The 20,573-nt window shown below is 31.8% G+C and overlaps 3 protein-coding genes across 3 annotated transcripts in view; 2 read left to right on the top strand and 1 right to left on the bottom strand.

Annotated features, from left to right (window-relative positions):
- Positions 1-1,936: 1,936 nt before the first annotated feature.
- Positions 1,937-20,573, top strand: part of LOC130625009 (major facilitator superfamily domain-containing protein 4A-like) — a 35,467-nt gene continuing 16,830 nt past the window's right edge. Inside the window, exon 1 of the mRNA XM_057440089.1 lies at positions 1,937-2,853. Coding sequence (XP_057296072.1) covers positions 2,552-2,853 — 302 coding nt within the window. The 5' untranslated portion in view covers positions 1,937-2,551. The remainder of the gene's footprint in view (positions 2,854-20,573) is intronic.
- LOC130625010 (uncharacterized) lies at positions 7,025-8,802 on the top strand. The gene is made up of 2 exons (XM_057440090.1): positions 7,025-7,569; positions 7,722-8,802. The coding sequence occupies exons 1-2, from the start codon at positions 7,040-7,042 to the stop codon at positions 8,785-8,787; spliced, it is 1,596 nt and encodes a 531-aa protein (XP_057296073.1). The 5' UTR covers positions 7,025-7,039; the 3' UTR covers positions 8,788-8,802.
- LOC130625011 (uncharacterized) lies at positions 10,916-13,578 on the bottom strand. Its single transcript, XM_057440091.1, has 3 exons — positions 13,458-13,578; positions 12,566-12,764; positions 10,916-11,679 (listed from the first exon to the last, which is right to left on the bottom strand). The coding sequence occupies exons 2-3, from the start codon at positions 12,662-12,664 to the stop codon at positions 11,362-11,364; spliced, it is 417 nt and encodes a 138-aa protein (XP_057296074.1). The 5' UTR covers positions 12,665-12,764; positions 13,458-13,578; the 3' UTR covers positions 10,916-11,361.

The following is a 20,573-nucleotide window of genomic DNA, read 5'->3' as shown; positions in this document are numbered from 1 at the left end:
TCTAGTTTGACCCGAGGTAACCTTACAATGCAGCTGTTATTTCGTGTGTTATTTTCATGTTGTTGGCTGACAAAATAATTGTCAAAATGTTCAGATGTTAGTTCATTTAGTAGACACTTTTTAACGAGTACACAAATATTACGGTTGACGAGTCCTGTGATGGATGGAATATTATCACTCCTGACAATCGATCTGGTACGGTTCTCAAGCGATTTTAATTTGTTGTGTAATTGTGAAAGGTATTCTCAATGCACTACTATAAGTGATTAAAGGTACAATCATCATCAAGAAAACATTGTGTGCGGCTTCAGCGGTAAGGTACGGTCTTAATCTTTGTAGTAGGCGTAAACGGCTGCTGGCGCTTTTATATGATCGGTCGAAGTTGTCATTTATTCTTTCATTAAAACATCTATTATTTTATTGATACATTTAATATTTCAGTATTACATTCGTTGTTTCAGTAATACCTCTATCATAACTTAGCAGTACACGCAAACATTTGCCTTTAGGAACGTCAAATGGTGCTAAAATGAAAATGTTTTTTAACCAACTTTTGGAATCAAAGGAAGCATTCCCATTCACTTCTTCTTTCGTGTCAATTTATTAGTTTGTTTACAAAATGATGGCAAAGTTTACTACGAGTTTAAAACGTTGATTTGCCTATATAAATGTAAGTGCAAACAAACATAAAATTTCTTCAAGAGACTAAATTTTACCTTTTGGAAGGTGGAAAGGTCGTAACACGCGAACAAAACGAAAACACGAGTAACAAATATTTAAAAGCATATAAAAACAATAACGCCAATATCAACCCACCTTATATTACTAACATAGTATCGACACATATTCTCTCGCTCACTACTGGTTAAAAACACCTGAAAACTCACTTAATTGATGTTTAAAATTGAAGAAGGAAATAAATTTATTTTTTTAAATGTCAGGTCAAATTATTCTCCTTATCAATTTAAATAAGAGATCTGCGGATGAAAAAATTAGTTAATAACACCTGGAATAAATCTTTCAATTTTTGCTTTCCCCCGCAGACGTCATTTTCACTCTTTCCAGGAAACGTTTTTAATGATACGTTGGTAAGAAACTTTAGCAACTCCTTCTTTACCATATTTCTGACCAGCACTTTTAAATTTTTTTTTTCCACGTTTACTTTACAAATGTTTAAATATTCTTTCTTCAGATTTGAGTGGAAGAACATGGCTTTGTTAAAGTTGGCTGCACTAATTTTGTATCAAAACGAACATACCACATGGCCACATGATATATATCGTGTAAGAACACTATTGCTGCATGAGTCGCAAACGCTTCTCTTTTTTGGAACTATAATTTTTTTTCGCGGGCAGTAGCGTGGACCGGTCCACAATACAGGGATTATGAAAACGGCAAATTTTGCGCTTAAAGCATTGTAAACCAGGCCCATACACTCCATACTGGCTGCTACATTTCTTTATTAATTTGCTACTTATTTATTCGAATTGCACCATACTGTCTTTCCTCGACACAAACGGCAGAGGACTTCACTTCTATAACCCCAAGCGTTTCTCATGTGCCGATATTAGGAAGTAAAAGGTTAAATGTGTTTATACATTAGTACAAGAATCAGTAAATTTTGACTGAGCCTTGGTGATGCTCAGTGTTATACGTTGCCAGCTGAACATCTGAGTGATTCGTAAATTTAAATATACAACATAACTTTACCATCATTGTTAAACTAAATCTGAAAATTTAATTTTCCGATGGGGTGCAGGTTAACAAATAAACTAAGCTTATAACAATTATTTATGAGGTCATCACAGAGTAATATTGGCCGATGTAATGTATTGCCCGAGTCTGCAAGGTACTTTTGACCTTAAGTTGTGTGTTCCTCAGCACAACATCAAAACTTGTCAGTATTCCTTTTAAAAGTAGACTGTGCAAGTTTTCCAGGAAGTTCTTATTATTAGCCATTCAGCAAGACGTTCAAAAGTTGTAGTTGCTCTATGCGTTGCCAAAATATATTCTTCCTCTATTATTCCCATGCTGGTTCTACCCAGTTCACCCTACACACGTGTTGTTGTTGTTTTTTTGTTGTTTTTTAACCTTTTTTTATTATTTTTCTAGCAGAAAAAACCCATTTCTTTTATACCTTTAAAGTAACTCATCAATATTTATAAATCACAAATCCAATTAAAAGCACTCAGGTGGAGTGTCATTAAAAAAAGGAAAACATTTATCTTATAGTATTTTTTAAATTTTCATTTCTTTCAGATGTTATCTTCACAAGGGTAAAAAAAAGGAAAAAGAACAAGAACAAGAAAAGATATATTTAAAACATGCAAAAGGATGTTTTTACATATTTATAAAATGCAACTATTGTGAATGTATTGGAGTTAAATTCTTCGCATAGAAAGACTTCAGCGCTTAGAGTCCTAAAGAAGTTTTAAAATATTCTCCCAGGCATATCTAGGAGTACCTGAAGTTGATGGATTTCGCTACTAGTAAATAAAAAAACTTTTCAGAAAAAATCTCTTCTCCCAAGATTGTAGCATACAGTACCAACATGACGCTACAAAATAACACTAAATGCAAATCATCAAAAAGAACACGTGCCATCAAAGAGAAGTTATCTCGTCAAAAAACAATATGGCAAAAGCTAGTGGAATCTGAGCCTCACATGGCATTGGTTGTGAGCTATTGTGGATTTTTCCTTCTCTACGGAATGTCTGATGAAATTCTTGGGCCTACATTGATCGAACTTAGTTGCTTAGCATCAAAAGCATTAAAATCAATGAGTTGGTTGTTTTTCTCCCATGACTTGGGATTGTTATTTGGAACACTCTTTGGTGGAATAATAGTTTCCAGGTATGGATAAATTATGTTTACATATATTGGATTCTAATATAACGTTATTAAAATTAATTAAATAAATTAATTAACGTTTGACTTTATAACTACAAATAGTCTCCAGGCTAATTTAGTACCAGCCGTTCAGAGCTTGTGAGCAATATGAAATAATTATATAGCTAAGCTGTATTAGATTTAATGCTATATCATGAAAGGGATGATATCTTACTGACACTAAAACGACTGCCGTCCTTGACTTAAATTTCAAATTTGCTGGAATAGACATTTCGTACACTAGTCCCGTTTTATTTGCGACCAGAAGTTCGAAAAAAGTTTCTTTTTTGTCGTTTTCCGTTTACTTTACTTTAGCTGTTTACTCTCATATGAAATAAATATAAAATAAATAATTAACTAACTAACAGAGGAAATTAACGCTATTTTTATGCTCTACCATATTCTTAATTTTATTTTTATTTCCTCTTTTTATATTCCTCAATCAATAAAACTCATATAATACAAGTATTCAAGTTAACTCCCCTGATAACAAAAACACTGTCGTCGTTTAAATGTATTGTAACCTGTTACGGGAACAAACATTGCATGTTGGTTGACAAGTCAGTGGAATGGCCTTTCGGAATATCTAATATGACACATGGAAGGGCTAAAGGAAAGCTAAAAGCACTTAAGAAATGGTTCTCTAAAGATTACAGATAATAAAACTCTTTGATTATTGGTACAATAAATGATAAAATGATTTCAGGGGTAAGGGTAGGGGTATTTGGTTCAATCAAGGTATAGTTTCTACACGAGCAAAACGGACTGTTTAGATCATCTAAAAACGGGTTTGTTTCCGCCTCCCCAATTATCTGTGCTCCCACCTCCCCCTTCCCTGTGTGCCGGTTGTCACCCGCCTAGCCTGTGTCTGTTTCACATAATGATACTAATTAAATAATGTGTACTTTGTTTATCGAATCCACTTAAAATTATCCTTTAATAACTTACAAATTTTTTCGCTATTTACGCTCCTCATCTTAAGGGGTTGACCAAATCTCTTTTCAAATTATTTAATGAGGATAGTATGCGACAGCAATAGCGAAATAACGTTCGATCAACCGTTTATGTCCTATTGATGTCTGTGAATTAAGTGTTTAAATTTTGAATGATCTTCAGGGAACTATCAGTAATTTGTAGGACAAAAAATGATCAAAACAAGTCAAAACTAATTTTCTCAACACAGTAACTCAAAGTTAAAACTTTAACACAACAGTATTCACTCACTGAACTAGTTCAAAATTTTCTCTTTCTACAAGTGCGCAAAGTTTCAAAACCACAGCGTTTGTAGTTTAGGAATAATGTCTTAAAATAGATATCAGAAAGGTGGCTCAATGACGTCATCAAAATTGTTTTAAGTGAGTAGATATCCAAAAATTTTGTAAGAGCATCAAGTTTCATGACGTTACTGCTGATTCCTCATGAAAAAAGGTCAGCAGAGCAGGTCTTTTTTTATCTTCATTTGATAACTGGATTCACATATATCCATGTCGGTGCTTGGAAATTAAAGACACGATTCCCACGGAGTAGTTAATAATTTTACTCGCTAAACACCAAAATACAAGGCGAAGCTTAAGTAACAAATAACACATGTAACATGACAAATATATTAAGAAATAAACACTTACTATAAAAATAAAGTGGCGTAAGCCAAGCCAACTACAAGTGAGAGAAAAACAACTGAAACTGTAACTGAGATACAGGACAACTCCTGTGATATGCGAATATAAATTACTAATTCACTCAACAGCGAATGTATTCCTGAAGTTTATGTTCGACCCTGTCGCTACATGTTGAAGACTGCCAGCATAAAAAAAGGATGTGCAAGATGTGCGAAAACAAAACAGACTCAAGGGGAAAATTTAACTAAATATAATACCAAAATTACAATTATTATTTTTACATAATTAACACGGGACATCACAACACAAAACTAACAAATATAATGTATCTCGTACTCCACCGCAGAGCGAACTCTACAGCAGAGCGCAAACGCGACAACACAAAGACAACACAAATTACATTGCAAATATAAATTTCAATACGCCAGGAACAATCCATGTTAGATGTTTATTTTTTTGTATGCATAGAGAAAGGAGATGTTTACAACGCAGGCGGTGTAGCTACCATAAAACCTATCCTGAATACATATGTTCAAATATGCTGGAAAAGTTTAATGATATTAGAGCGAATTTAGATGACATTGATGAATATAATATGGAGGAAGATCAAAGTACAGTATTCGATTGCAAATTTTACATTAAAGTGTGTCTTTCCAAGAGGACTAACCAGGCACACAAGTTAGAGCGAAGCATAATTTTGCAAAATTGCGCTTTTAACTTTAATTGAGGAACAGTCACAAAAGAAATTTGTAAAATATTTTAAGTAATCCAATAAAATTTTAAAAAGATGCTGTTATAGCTAGCTATAACTACTAGTCAATAAACACACACACATAGCTATATGGCTAGCTAGCTGCAAGATGGAGGCTTAATTAACATGTTAAATTAAGCCTTAAATTGTTACAAGAAATATTATTTCAAAAGTTTAACTTCGTCATAACCTTAAGTTAATCTAGATGCTTTCAGCAATAAAGTAAAAAGCTATTACTATAGCTATAATAACAATAAACACTTGTACAGGTTAAGAACTTATTCTATAAAAAAGTTGCGATTGAGAGGCCTTAAAATAATTATTAGCGAAACAATTTGTTGCAATTAGTAGCATTTTTTATGCAAACTGTTTTAACGATTGAGAGCTCTTACGAAAACAAATGTGGAAATAACGTTTACGTTTAGAACACTTTTTTATGAGAAATAAGTTATCTTAATTATGGAACTTAAATATCATTTAAAAATAACCATAACGTGGAATGTGTTTTCGTCACCATGAACATAAAGTATATCACCCTCAGTATCAAAATTTATGTGAAACAAAAATAACTTGCGCAGACATTTCTTCCCTTAATAAGGTACGATAAATGTCAAGGAAGAGAAGGTGTAAAATTTTCTGTAAAGTTCAATGCCACAAGTTTTAAGCTCAAAACACTGATGTATGTGATTGTTTGTGTATTAGTTTAAGTAACAAAGCGATTCTTTTCTTTTGGAAGTTCTTCTTTCGTGGAAGACACAACTATGTTAAATATTAAACCTATATGTATTGGATCATAGAATAAGAAAATTTCTCAGACTCAATCAACGTCCGGCCTTAAAATGTTACGAAAGTCCCATTTTGTCTAAAAGTTTTTTTGGTCTAAAGTTATAACTTTCTTAAAACTTAGGGTGTATAGCCATCTTAAGTACATAAAATTATTTAATGTAGTGAAGATGGCATAAGCCATTAACTTAACATATGTGTTTAAAATAAAAAACTTAAAAAATTGATTTTATAAATCATAAAGGGTGGAAGAGGTGTTGGAGGCAAATTCGTCAAAGCGGAAGAAGTTTATCTGAGTTAAACTTTAACTTAAAAAAATCTTAAAGCAGTATACCTTCTGAGTTTACCTGTGATACAGCCTTTGAATTTGTGTTAAATACAAATGCTCTTACGATTAATTTTAAGTTTAGTTGTCATATTTCGGTAAACTAAAAATTGCTAGAAAGGGAACTTTGCAAGGAGCATGCGCGATCTAACAGCTGCATTTTATCTTTTATTTTATTTTTTATGTTCTCAATATTTTGTCATTGTTTAAAATTACTTGCATATATCTTGAAGCCATTTTTGAACGGTTGTCGTGCATAAATGCATTTTTATGCACATTTTTTATTTTTCAGAAGTTTCAAAACTAAAAATATAAAGACATTAAACGAGCTACACTTGTATGCCTATTTTAGATTTTATCATTTCTTATCATTAAAAAAATCACCAGATAAAAAATCCATCATCAATTCATATTTTTCCCACTTTCTATCTCGCTGCCTTGAGATATAGAAGGTCAATCTCGTTCCCAGGGCTTCTTTTTCTCTTTCTGATATGTGGCTGGCGCGAAAGAAGTAGCTCTGGGACTGGCCGGTCAAAATACCCACCTATAGTGGGTATTTTTGAAAGAGCCGTTTGTCTTGCTTGTCCAGATTTTACGGAAGGGATATAGGAAGGTAACTGAGCATAAAAACAAGCATATGGCGAGTAAAAATTTAGTTAGCTGGCTAACAAGATGGAAAATATAATACAACTTTTTTCCAAACTTCGACTTGCTCTAGAGAAAGGTTTTGACCCAAATTTTGTGTTAAAGCCCAAACAAATCATTTGCTTTGAACAACTAATTAATGGAAACGATACTCTTGCGGTTTTGCCTACTGGATATGGGAAATCCATTTTGTACCAGTTACTTCCTTTTGTAATGCCTTTACAGAAGAAAAGAAACATAGTGATTGTTGTTAGCCCTCTCAACGCTATCATTGAGGATCAACAAAAAATTTTGAGCCAAAGAGGTGTAGAAGTTGCTACACTTACTTATGAAAGGGAAGAATGTACAGAAGATCTTTTTGCACATTTGAATACGGAAGATCCTGTCGAACCAAATTTCAAAGTTTCACATGAAATAAAAAATGGAGATATTGATTTTTTATTTGGACATCCAGAAGCATTTTTGTCACACACAGGAAGAAATTTACTAAAATCAAAAATTTATCAGGATAATGTTGTTGCATGTGTAGTAGACGAGGCACATTGTGTGGAATTGTGGTAAGTAAATTTTATATATAGCTAGCTACAAAATGTACAAAAACTATCAGCTAAAAATATACATGTATATATATACTCTTTTTGTTACTATGTATATACTATAATTTACATATTTAGGTATATATATATATTATGTTTTTATATCGTTTCAGGGGACTGGAATTTAGAAAAAGCTTTCAAGATTTGGTTGTCTTAAACACCATCTTTCAAGATCGCCCTATGCTTGCATTAACCGCAACTGCGGGAGATAAAATGATTTTCAAAATTATAAAAGACTTATCTCTACAGAACTGCAAAATTGTAAAAGCCTCACCAAATCGTAGAAATGTGTTTCTAAGTGTGAAAAAACGACTTCCAAACAACTATGGTGTAAAAAGTTATGAACAAATTCTATTACCAATAGCAACAAAATTAAACGAAACAAGACAAGATTACCCTATCACAATTATATATATGGGTTTAAAATATTGTGGATATGCATATAAACTTTTTGACATGGTTATTGAAAATCCCTTCTGTGAAAACGAGATAACTCCAAGAGCTAAATTGTATGCTCAATTTCATGCATCAACCACTTCGTGTATGAAAGAAGATATTTTGGAAGAATTGAAATCCTTAAACTCTCGAATAAGGGTAGTATTTGCAACCACTGCTTTTGGTATGGGTGTTAATGTACCTCAGGTTACTAACATTATTCATATTTCTCCCCCATCAAAACTGGAAAGTTACATACAAGAAATTGGACGTGCAGGGAGAAATGGTGCACAATCAAATGCCATATTGTACTACAACAACTCTGACATCAGTAAAAATAATTTAAAAATGGATGAATCAATTAAAAAATATTGTCAAGAGACTGATTGTCTCAGAAAATCATTGCTCAAATACTTCAGTTTTAAATGCGAAACACAAGACAATTGTTGTGAAAACTGTAATCCTACGACAACTGAAGATTTTTCTCCTGTTCATCATATACAAATGTCAGATATTGATAGAGAATCAATACGTTTAGAGCTAGAAATGATTAATGTTGAAAAGGAAGAAGACTCTCATTTATTAACATTTGAGTTTAATTTGACACATGATGTTATTGGAAAAATTTCCAACAATTTTCATTTAATAACTTGTGAACGTGATTTATTGCATAAATTTGATGTTTGGGATGAAAGGTATTTGACAAAAATTTTTGATGTCATCAGAAAATATTTGAATCTATAAGTATATAAATAATATATATAGTTTTTATTTCTTCTTTTATTTTGTTGAAAACATTTTTTATTGGTAAGGTTGGACCATTAGAATTTTTGTGAAGCAGATTGTCTATATATATACTCTAGATAGCTAGTTTGATTATGCAACAAATTTATAATCAAATAAGATTTTTGATGGGGTCAAACAACATTTATCTGTAAAGATATTTTAGACATCCTATATCAGCAATATTTTTTAAAGTCCAGCTTGCAATAAAAAGTTTATGTTTTTATGCATATTCACATTCTAATAATGTATATATATATAACACATTGTGTGTAAGAATATTTTACTGATAAATACCTATTTCATTTTTATGATTATCAAGCCATTTATGAAAGTCACTCACATTTAAATAGCGTAGTGGATTACTCTTTATATTGCAAAAGCTTGCATGAAATCTATCAGGTATCGAACCGAAGGGTTTTACTCTCAGCAATTCTTCAATTATTTCGATCTCATCATTTTTACTATTAGCAGTTGCATGTTGAACAGATTTTGCATGTTTCTCCAGTTCTTTATCGTAATTTTCAGTTATTTCTTTAATCCCACTTGTTGCTTTGCATATTTTACTAATAGAACTAAAGGTTTTGTTTGGTCCCATATGATGTACAATATTTTTACTGATTTTATTTGTTATTTCCTGTGCTAAATCTTCTTCAATATTTTGACCAGGACCGCCTCTCCAATTTACAAAATAACTCCACTTTTGTTGTTCAGCAAGCCTTGGTGTTAATAAGCTTTCCACTTGAGCTATTGATACAAACATTTCGAGTGCATACTTGCTGTATATAAATATTATAAACATAAAATTTTATGAAGTATGGTCATACCTTTTTGGTGAATCTTCTGCAGTTATTCTTTTATTTTTTCCAAACATGTTGATGCATGGTTACATGATGAGAATATATAGCTAGTCTAGCTCTAGTTTTTTCACTACCTGAGTTTTTCTTACTAGCTATAACCTTTCCTTTTAAGAACACATAAGATCATGATTAACTTTTTGTCAGATTTAAAGCCAGCTGTAGGGTATAAACAGGTGTAAAAAAGCATAGAAAAAAAGTGTGAAAAAAATTTAGCTAAACAAAAGGTGAGAAAAACCTATTTATAAGTACCTTGCATTATATCTTTTTACAGGTATCTTTTCAACATGGTCGTAAGCATTACCAAAATAATATTTTTTTAAATTTTATTCTTTATGTAATAAAAATCTTCAAACTTCAACCATTAACAAACAGCAACATAACAAATCCCGCACATCATCTTCCGCCATTTTAAATTACGTTACGTTCTCGCCTTGAAGCAACTCGTCTTAAAACTCGCGTAATTGAAGAGCCAATGAAATTCAAACTTTAACCGGCCAGTCCCAGAGCTACTTCTTTCGCGCCAGCACGCATATCAGAAAGGGAAAAAGAAGCTCTGGGGACGAGATTGATAGAAGGTTGAATAACCCTATTATACCTGGGGGGGCACCTCACCTCGATTATCTTTAAATGCCCTGTTCTACATATATGCCAAGTTTAATGACATGGGCATCAATATTTCTGGTAGAACGGGTCTGTTTATCTTTATCGTGAAAATCAGAAATTTTCTTGCCAAAATGACGTCATTAAAATTACTTCTTTAATGTGAGACAGACATTTTGGTAATCATTCCACAAATTTTCCTTGCATCAAGGGCTATCATTAGTAACACGCGAGAAATTAAAGCGTACTGAAAAATTGGGAAAATGACTATTTTTCACATGTATAATTTATAATCATTATGACGTCATCGAATTGTTTTTTTTACTTGTATTGAGTTTGTATTAAGACATTCTCCAATTTAGCCAAGTTTCATCACTTAAGCACAAGTGATTCAGGATATATGGCCAGCTGGCACTTTGTGCCCCCCCCAGGGTTACAAGGGCCAAAAAAGCTCAGGTATAATAGGGTTAAGAAAAAGGCACAGCTCCAAATTCTTTAACCAGTAATTTTAACTTGCGAAAATTGCAAAAGAATTAATTATCCGGACAAATCCTGTAAGCAAAAAAAAAATACAGGTGCTTACGGAAGAAGGTATAATTCTAATTCTGGGAAAAAGAAAACGTTACAAATTCGCATTCAAAGGTTACTACTAAAAAGCAGTAAAACATAATATATTTTATAGATTCTTCTTCAATATAGTATGTTATCACATGCATGGCACGTTAATGTATTAACACTAGGTGTATCTTAAAATAAAAGTTCTGGACGTTAATTAAACTTCTGTTGGAGGGCCTCATGTTAGGAAAAATTTTTTTATCACTATATAGTGTCCAGTACCGGTAAAAAAACATAGACGCACTGTTTTATAAATTTAAATCTCGATCATCATATTTTTTAATTTTTTCGTGGTTTAAACGAAAGTAATCCATGAAGGCGTTTCGTCAAGAGGGTGCATAATTTAGGGCGATTATTTAAGATTTTAGTGTTAGATAATGCATATAAACACAGAGAATAACACACATTCACACTCAAATGTTATAACAAAGTTCTCCACACAGTATTGTCAGTGTAAGTTTTATTTTGACCGTTCACATCTACGATAACAAGCATTGTATGTCTGCACGATGAACTTGAGCCATGAACATTTATCCCAACATTTATTTTCCTCTTGTACTTGAAAATATCTTTCCAAAACTCTCTTTGCTTGCTGGATGTCTTCAACGCTATCGGACATGCTTTCTCCAACATCTGAGAAAACTCGTTTTGTTTGGCCAAATGGTTTTCCTGAGTTCACTTTTTTCCCTCGGTAGATGTCGCTGTATCCTTCTGCATGTTTAACAAAACCACATAAACTTGGAAAAGTATCGCAAAATATGGATGATTTTACCACGCCCTGAAAAATAGGAGGGTTGCTTTAGGAATTTTTGGAACTTACAATTTTGATCGCTGAGAATACAGTAGAATATATTGATTTTTAAAAACGTGTCGAGGTATTTGTAGTAGAAGTTTCAAGGATGTTAGGCGGGGCGAACTATGTGGCAAACAGTTTCTAATACTTCGACGATTTTAGCCCAGTTTTTATTATATTAAGTATAAAATCAACAGAACGTTAATTGTGATTAAAAATTATCTTGTCAAAACTCAATGTTAATTTTATAACTACCCATGAACCTTCTATGTGGACATTTTTTATTGCATCTTGAAGTGTTTTTTTTTTATCAAGAGATAAACAAAGTTCGTAAATGAGACCTTCAAAAAATATGTTGTTTATAGATGCGCAGATTTTTCGGAACAAATTTGAAATGAAATTTCATTTTAACAAACTTATCAATTGTGAAGATAACAAAACCTATTTTGACTGTAAGATTTATCCATGGTTGTTTTGTTTTGTGTGTGTTTTTATGAACCTTTTGCCGGCCATCAACGTTTCTCCGCGCTTTACCCTAAAATGTAGACTCTAGTCCTGTTTTCAACAGTTTTTAAAAGTTCGATGCGTTAATGTGTTAAAACTTTTTCGTCAGACTTTTTAACAAAATTTAGCAGATCAGATTAAAAAAACAACATATTGTGTCTCTCACTAATCATTTTTAAGAATTCCATCGTCTACTTTATTGCGAAGATGCTGTTACCAAAATGGTCTTCTTAACAAACAAAAAAAGCGCGATTTTATAAATATAAACACTACTAATTTTGAAAAGAGCCCATGGATTTCGAGAAACGTACATTGTAAGATTATAAAAATTGAGAACAGAGCAAATATAATCCAATTATTTACGCACCCTTTTAATGTTATCCTCTGATTCACGCAAATGTAATGAATGAACAGTTGCTGCATAGAAAAGACAAACCAGAATTTGTACTGAAATATTTTTTGCCATGGTGTCTGAGATTGTTTCTTCTTCTAGTTTTCTTGTGACTTTGTAGTTGTCAATCAAGTGAACTGTTTCCACCTTGCGTTTTTTGTATTTATATACAACCCTAAAAAATTAACAATATAAATAATACCGCATTTTTTAAAAAAGAAAAAAGGTTATATTTAGTTTATTTTTTATTTTTTATTATTCAAAGTGTTACAAACAAGTCACTAATTAAATAATCGACGCTCTATCTCACAGATTGTTTTTTTTTAAAAGTAAAAAGAACTTGCGCTGGTTTAAATATTCGAATTCGCTCCTTTTCTTTTGGAAACTCCCTCCATTGTTCCTCCTTTCCGTCTGTAACGGATTAGTCATCAAGACAGGAATTAGCGAGACATGCAGATGAATAATCTTCGGAAAAGTGTTGAAGTAAATATCACAGAAATATAGCATTTAATATACAACGTGATAAGTATTTTAATTATTCATTTTTAATATATCCTTTCACGACTTTTTCTTTTCTTTTTTCATTTTTCACTTTGTAAACAAAAAGATCCGAACCATGTGTTTAGAGCTAAATTTACTATTTTAAACTTTTTTTTAATTTAAACAGTTACATCTTTGTGTAGATATAGGTTCAGTTTTATTGTTGGATCTTAATATGTTCGGTCTGAGTGATGTAGTGGTATCGAAATATTAATAACACTATCGCCTTACCAAGAATCACTTTATTGGCATGGTTAAATTAATAAATAATAAAATAATGCTAAAAAGAAGAGTTAATTCAAAGAAACAAAAAATAATGTCCTCTAACCTCTTCAATATGACTGTGTCTTTAAGCTGTTCATTTTTGTGTAGACCCTTCCCTTCGGTTACTCTTTTTGATTATTTATATGCTAGCAGATGATAACATAAATAATCAGTAAGTGAATAAACAAAAAAACAAACAATTAGCAATTAAAATTGCATAAAAAGATATTTTCGGATGTAAGAAGAATCAGGTTAAAACCACGCGGATGGGGAAACAAACTGTTTTGCATTTTAACAAAACGTGTCCTATTGTTTTTCAGACAGCTAAAAACAATTTTCATTTTAAAATAGAAATCGAATTATAACCGTGAATAAAGAAATTAAAAATATTAAAAAAGAATAAAAAATATATGAAAAAGAAACAAATTGAGACATAATATGTAATCTAACAACGTATAAAATCTATTTTTATTCCATTTTTCTCCTATTATAATTATTCTTTGTGCCAGTGTTTCGATATACACGTGCTTCTTGTTGCATTGGACTGATTCTTTAACAATATAACCACGTGGTTAAGAGAGAAAGAGAAAAAGAATGACACCTACAAAATTTAAATATTAAAGAAGTAAGGGATTATATTAAAAGACTTGTGAGATAATTGTAACAATTTACATTGATAATGTCTTGTAGTAACAAAACGAAATATCCATTAAAATAAAATAAGAAATGTTATCATCAATCAAATTTCTCGTATTTATTTTTATTGTGAAGTTATATACCCGAATTAGTATATATATACCTATCTATATCTATATAAAAAAGTGCAGCTTTGGCACCTTGATATTAAAGTATTAAAGGGTATCGATGGTAATGGCCGCTTATTAATTGCTCTCGAATATACATGTAATAACAAAGGAAAGAAATGCTTTGAAGTGTTCGAGGAAGAAAATAATGACTCCAGTCTTCCTAGTAACATGATAATTGGGAAAGCAAGAGATAACGTACTCGTTGTGATTTTCATGTTAGACTAGTAAGAACTGAGTTGCGATAACAAGGGTATTTAAGCAGAGTATGAAAAGACTGTGGAGAGATGTTTTCACTGGGTACGAAGTCTAGATGGGAAATTTTTTAGCCATGTGGAGTACGTTGGACAATTTAGTGGTCCACAAGTGCTACCCATTCCTGTTCGTTCATTTACGCGCCTATGATGTTATCCTAATCCTTATACCAATGTCTTTATTCTACCAGATTTACTTCTGCATACTGGGGCAATTAATGTTTAATTTTCGTTGTGTTTCTTTTTTACTTTACGCTATTTTATTTATATACTTACGTATATATTTCCAGAAGAAGAACTATGTAATTTATGCATAGGCTTGAAATAAATCAGTTATTATAATTATATTATTATTAGTTTCCCAAAGGATAACTCATAAGTCATATTGAATTGTATTTATTTGCAATTTCAAACATTATTCTAAAAACATAAAAAAAAACCGGGAAGATTTCAAGCTTTCACAACATTTGTATTGCTAACACTTCGCTAGTATATACCTAAATGACTGATTAAATTGAATTTCATAAGAAAGATTCAGGTTAAAATCAATCGTTGTGGCAGGTTTGGGGTGGCTTTAGCTGGTAAAGGTTCTTCCTTTTTAGCTGGTGATGGATCTTCCCCTTATCATTAACATTATCGTTCGTTCAATGTTTAATGAAAATAAAGCTTAGGAAGATGATATATTTTAGTGCAAGTTGTTTTTAAACCATTTGAAAGTCGGGTGTTTTATAACTGAAAATAACATTAAAGGCGCTACAAAACGATTTAATAAGCTCAATCCCCGCACATTTGAAGAACGCTTTGTAGTAAACAGACCACTCAAAATGATACATACTTCAAAATCACGTAGACGTATAGACAACCTGTTGATGAATAACTATTATTTATGATAAATTTGCTACTTTTTTAATTTTGTTTTCTAAAAAAGGAATAAATTTTCCTGCAGTATTCCTTTGCGCAGTAAAATAAGCTACGTCTGTAAAATGTATAAATATCAGTAAATCGAAAGTTTGTTTTTACGAGGGAACAGAGACAACACAAGAAGATGTAATTGTTAGAAAATGCTGTTACTAGCTTTAAGAAGGTAATTTTTGTTAAAAAACTTTAGTTAAAAGTCAAGTAAGTTTAAGGGATATCCAATATATGTGAGGAACTTTTTGGTCATTTTTACTTTGTAATTGTGCGTTATATACGTTATATGCTTTCAATAACACATAATCTATATAATATTACGCTAAGTGTGTCCGTCTGTCTGTGACAGGCAAAGTCGATGTGTTCATTTTCCTTTGACGTAGCCGAAATTTCCTTTGAAGTCTCCGAAAAAGTTATATCCATTTTGCTAGCGAGTTTACTTTGTTTACAACACGTGATCAAATTGGAGCAACTTGATTTGCTGAAAAAATTTTAACGGCTTTCTTTACAAAAATGGTGTCCCTCGACACCGAAAAAAACAACAACAAAAGAACGGTCCCTTCGTCTTGAATAAAGTGAAAGAAGTAATTCAGAGAAAAAAAGTCCAAGAAGTGAAGTAAGAAGTGGTAGCTAGAGCTAGAAGTAAAGAAGTAAAGTAGTAAGTTTAGAAGTACAAAATAAAGGCTATAGTTTGAAGTGGCTTTGAAATCAATAATAGTAAGAACTTTGTGTTTTCAGACGTTTAGTTTTTATGTGGATCAAGCAGACTCGCATTTTCCAAGAAAAGCCTCAAATTCTTGAAGTTTTATATTTTACCGCTTTTTTTTAAAAAAAACCTAACCACCATATTGGTAAATGTTTTTGTTGCATAATTAATGTATCCCTGGCGCGTAACTAATGTGTTTGTCCTAAAATTCAAAATGCTACATAAAGCTGTTAGCTGACTAACAAACGGAAAACTTTGGTATGTTGAACTTACTGCTCACTGTAATGTTATCATTTTTACATTACTATTGTTTCTCTTTATTTGTGTTTTACTAAGCATAAATAGCTAGCTTTAGTTTTAGCTAAGTATTCCCAGTTTAAGTGTATTTAACTGGGGCTCTTAGCTACTGTTAGCTAGCTAATGTTAGCCTCCAATGCCTGCTCCTCATCCCATGGCTTGCTCTAACCTATGACTTATATTGTTATTCCTCTTTTTTAGTTATCTGTAGCCAGCTACCTTAGTTTCCAAACTTCTTTTCTTTTATGATCACGAATTATGATGTAACAAGCTAGCTAGCTACCTACAAAATCTTTCAAAGACTTGCTTTGGCAGGATAGTAGTTTGTATTTTTATGCCCATAAGAGTATAATTATTTTCACATTTTCACAGGGGACTACGTGCAATATGACCAGTGCAATAAATTTTTTCAGAATTTAAAGCGTGTGTGTTAAAGTTATTTTTTATTGTTTTATTTCTGACATTCTGTTAAACTTTTGTCAGACTGCATGTATAATACCAGGTTATGTTAACAGGGGGTTGTAGACATTTGATTGGAAATTTACGTGGGCTTATGACTTTATTTTAATTTATGAGAGGATGGTAAAGTTGTTTGTGTTTTTGCTTGTGTTGCAAACTACTGCTTTTTAAAATTTTGTGTAAAATTTTGTGGGGAAAAGACCACATGCAATATACTGAAAGAACAAATTTTGTGGAATTGGCCTCCACTAAAGGCTGTTGTGTAAGCTAATGGCTTTTTCATAGTTCGTGTTATAAACTTTTGTTGGGGAGAACTAAACTATATATATTTGATGTCATTTTTGCTGGAAGTAAATTCCATGGTTTCACGTTTTTGTTAAGAATTTTAAAATTGTGGTAATAACTGTGTTTGGTGATGATGAAAAAATTAGTAATTGGTCTGACTAAAACTTTTTTGTTTTTTATATTTTATGTATATAATGCCTGATTTTTCTATAATTTGATGTGTTTCATAACTTTTTTGTGGAAGATTTTTGCGCAATGGCAATATAGAACATGCTAAATGAACTGATTTTTTGTTGATTTGGATGTGCTCCTCAAAAACCGATCTGTTTTACATTTTGTGTTAACTTTTGTGAGGACGGACCGTATATACACTCTGTTTTCCAGAAATAATATCTTTGTTGATTCAAATTTACTCCTTATTCATTTTTGACATTCACGTTTAAAATTGTTGGTAAATGTCACTACAGATCATCATACTAAGGAAAAAAAAATTGTGTTCTTAACCTGTTCATTTTTACAATTTGTGTATATTTTTTGGGAACAGGATAGTATGTAATCGAAGAAATGATTTTCCAGATATAAATTTGATGTTTTTTGACACTTCTAATTGAATTATTAAAGGTTTTCAAGAAGAAAATATTTGAGATGTGTTATTTTTGACTTTATTGTTATTGTTGATGTTGTACATGATTCTATACATTATTTTGATTATTGTTTCAAGCTCTACACAAAATGATCTTTATTAATTCAAGTTTATTCTTTGCTCATTGATTTTTTGACATTTAGGTTTAAAATTGTTGCTAAAGGGTAGTACGGAACTAAAAGAGAAAATTTTTGTGTTCTTAACTGGTTGATTTTTACATTTTGGGTAAATTTTTGTGGGAGAGGATGGTATGCAACAGAAATGACTGATTTTTCTCGATTTAAATTTGATGTTTTCCAAACTATGGCTTTTTCATATTTTCGTATAAGCTTCTAAGGGAAAGACAATATTTAAAATGTGTAAAAAACTTATTTTTGTTGAGTTGTGCTCTTGCAGGCCTCCTTTTGACATTTTAGAATAAAATACTAAGGGTTTTCAACATAATCACTACATATTTGAGATGCGTTAATTCTGACATTGTTATTATCCGTGTTGTAGCTGTTGGTGTTGTGACTGTCGGTGTTCTTACTGTCGGTTTTGTGAGGTTGGTGTTGTGAGTGTTGATGTTCTAAGTGTCGTTGTTGTAACTTTTTATCAACTAGATTTTACACCTTGCAAGCTGTTATTTTTTATTTTGCGTAAGATTTGTGTGGAGGATTTAATGCGATTTGACATTTGACATTTTGTGTAAGATTTTAAGAACATTTATTTTTATATGCATTGCTGACGTCAGAAAAACATCTAAAGCAACCTATTTTTCATAGGCCCTTTGCCTAAGTGGATTTTTTCATAGGCCTTTTGCCTAAGTGGATTTTTCCATGGGCCTTATTGTCTATCTTATATAATAATACGAAGTGTATGTGACGGTCATAGTGGATATCCTCATATTCCTTTGATGTCGCCGAAAAAATTATGTCTCAAATGTTAAATTTTATAACGTTTCGGCGCGACGTCAATAACACTACTTTATATATATCCTATATATTAATTAATGAAGCCATTACAGTGCACCTAAAACTTTGAGGTCAAATAACTTGGAAACGAAGTGGTGACGTCAATGATTTTTCACCGCGTGGGTAACTAGGGACCACCTAGGACCAATATAGGCAAGCTTCCCAAACCTGGGTCCCCAAATCCGTTTCGGAATGGATGGGTTAATGACGTCATCAAAAAACCTTCAAACCTTAATATCTCTGCAACCGTTTGTCAAAAGTACATAGTCCTATACATTTTCTTGATCAGCGTTTCAAGGAGTATACAAATATTTTATAATTTGTTTTACAGTTTTAACGGGTCATTGCTGACGTCAGCAAAATTTTTTAAGCCCTTATATCTCATTAACTGCTCATCAAAAGCACATGATCATAAACATTTTCTTGATCAGCAGTTTAAGCAACGTGAAAACAAGGTGCTAATTTTTTTGTGTGGATGGGTTGCTGACGTCATCAAAATTAAAATGACGCTTTTTTCATTTTTATCCTGCCTAAGTGGATTTTTCCACGGGCTTTATCGACTAGTACCTAATAATAATAAAAAATATGTTAACAACTGATTTACCAATACTGCATTATTTGTTTTATTAAAATTTTTAAATTATGTTGACTGCAACTGTTAATCTATTTGGTATCTCGTTTAGTTAGCATATGTAATTCAAAGGATCCCTGTGTATATATTGGACAATAAGAGAAGAGTTGTTTAAAATTTTTTTACTCATTTTTTCCACTGTCCTTTGATATTGATGCTCTGTGGACATGTCGCCATTAATCGTATCAATCTTATCCACGAACATCGTTTACGTATTGTTTACACAGACATTGCAGTTTTAAACACGTGTTAAGTATAACAGGCGATGTTACCATTTATATTTTTAACCTACTACGTCTTAAAAAAGAACTATATCTATTTGTTAATGAGAATCAATGAAATGTCACCTATCTTTACGTAAGATATATTTCGTATCATAGAAGCAATTGTTCTATAAGGACCTTTATATCATTAAACGCTCTGCATACCGTACACATTCGTATGGTCTGAATAGCCTCGAAATTAGAACTTTTTGTGAAAAACTATTATTTCGTCGTTTGATTCGTTCATGCAAGATATTAGCATATTCATACAAAATTTCACTCCAGCTCTCTAACAGCCTCAACAAATTTATATAAATTAAATTATCCATTTAAATTAGTTCTTAACTGTTGTAAAATACAAAGTCACAGTCACGACCTCCGTCCAGAGTAAAATCCAAATAGCGGGAAAATGAAAACCAAAAGGACGTGAGATTATTTCGAATATGCGATTCCATGCATTTGTATTATTGCAATTATAGGGCATGTCAACAGCAGCTTCTGAATATCACTAAATTAAAAGCACAAAATCACATTCTGTGCTTCATATATACTCTCTTCGGTATCGGTAGCCATTTTCAAGGTCCTTTGTATTTGCAAAATATTTGTTTTCTATGCGCTTTAACATTTTTAGGAATATTTAATAAAGTTTTTATGTACATATAAACCTTAATTAAACCAATATTAAGATTTTGGCTACCAAAATATTTTGTATCAGGAACTACCTATCGTCTGCAAGGGTAGCTAAAACATTGTTATGGCCTTTCTTGGCTACAAACATAGCTCAAATGTCATTATTTCAGGATTTTAATTACCTACAACTAGGGACCAAAGAGGGACTTTTGTTTTCTAGAATTATACGTTTATAACGTTGCAACCTAGCTAACAAACGTTATTACTTTATTATGTTTAGCTACCGCACTAGCGAAGCGTTTAAAGAGGTAGTTTACAGAATGGTCTGACATGCAGAATGCGAT

The sequence above is a fragment of the Hydractinia symbiolongicarpus genome, chromosome 14 (genome assembly GCF_029227915.1).
Source record: "Hydractinia symbiolongicarpus strain clone_291-10 chromosome 14, HSymV2.1, whole genome shotgun sequence".
NCBI classification, from domain to species: domain Eukaryota; kingdom Metazoa; phylum Cnidaria; class Hydrozoa; order Anthoathecata; family Hydractiniidae; genus Hydractinia; species Hydractinia symbiolongicarpus.
Note: the sequence above shows the minus strand (reverse complement) of the source record. Positions and strands in the feature narration are given on the sequence as shown.

What these genes read in the sequence shown, in the direction of transcription:
- LOC130625010 (XM_057440090.1), top strand. Translation starts at nt 7,040, where the DNA reads ATGGAAAATATAATACAACTTTTTTCCAAACTTCGACTTGCTCTAGAG. An exon ending in GCACATTGTGTGGAATTGTG is followed by an intron (nt 7,570 to 7,721) that starts GTAAGTAAATTT and finishes ATATCGTTTCAG; the next exon opens with GGGACTGGAATTTAGAAAAA.
- LOC130625011 (XM_057440091.1), bottom strand. Translation starts at nt 12,664, where the DNA reads ATGGCAAAAAATATTTCAGTACAAATTCTGGTTTGTCTTTTCTATGCA. An exon ending in CAGAGGATAACATTAAAAGG is followed by an intron (nt 11,680 to 12,565) that starts GTGCGTAAATAA and finishes CCTATTTTTCAG; the next exon opens with GGCGTGGTAAAATCATCCAT.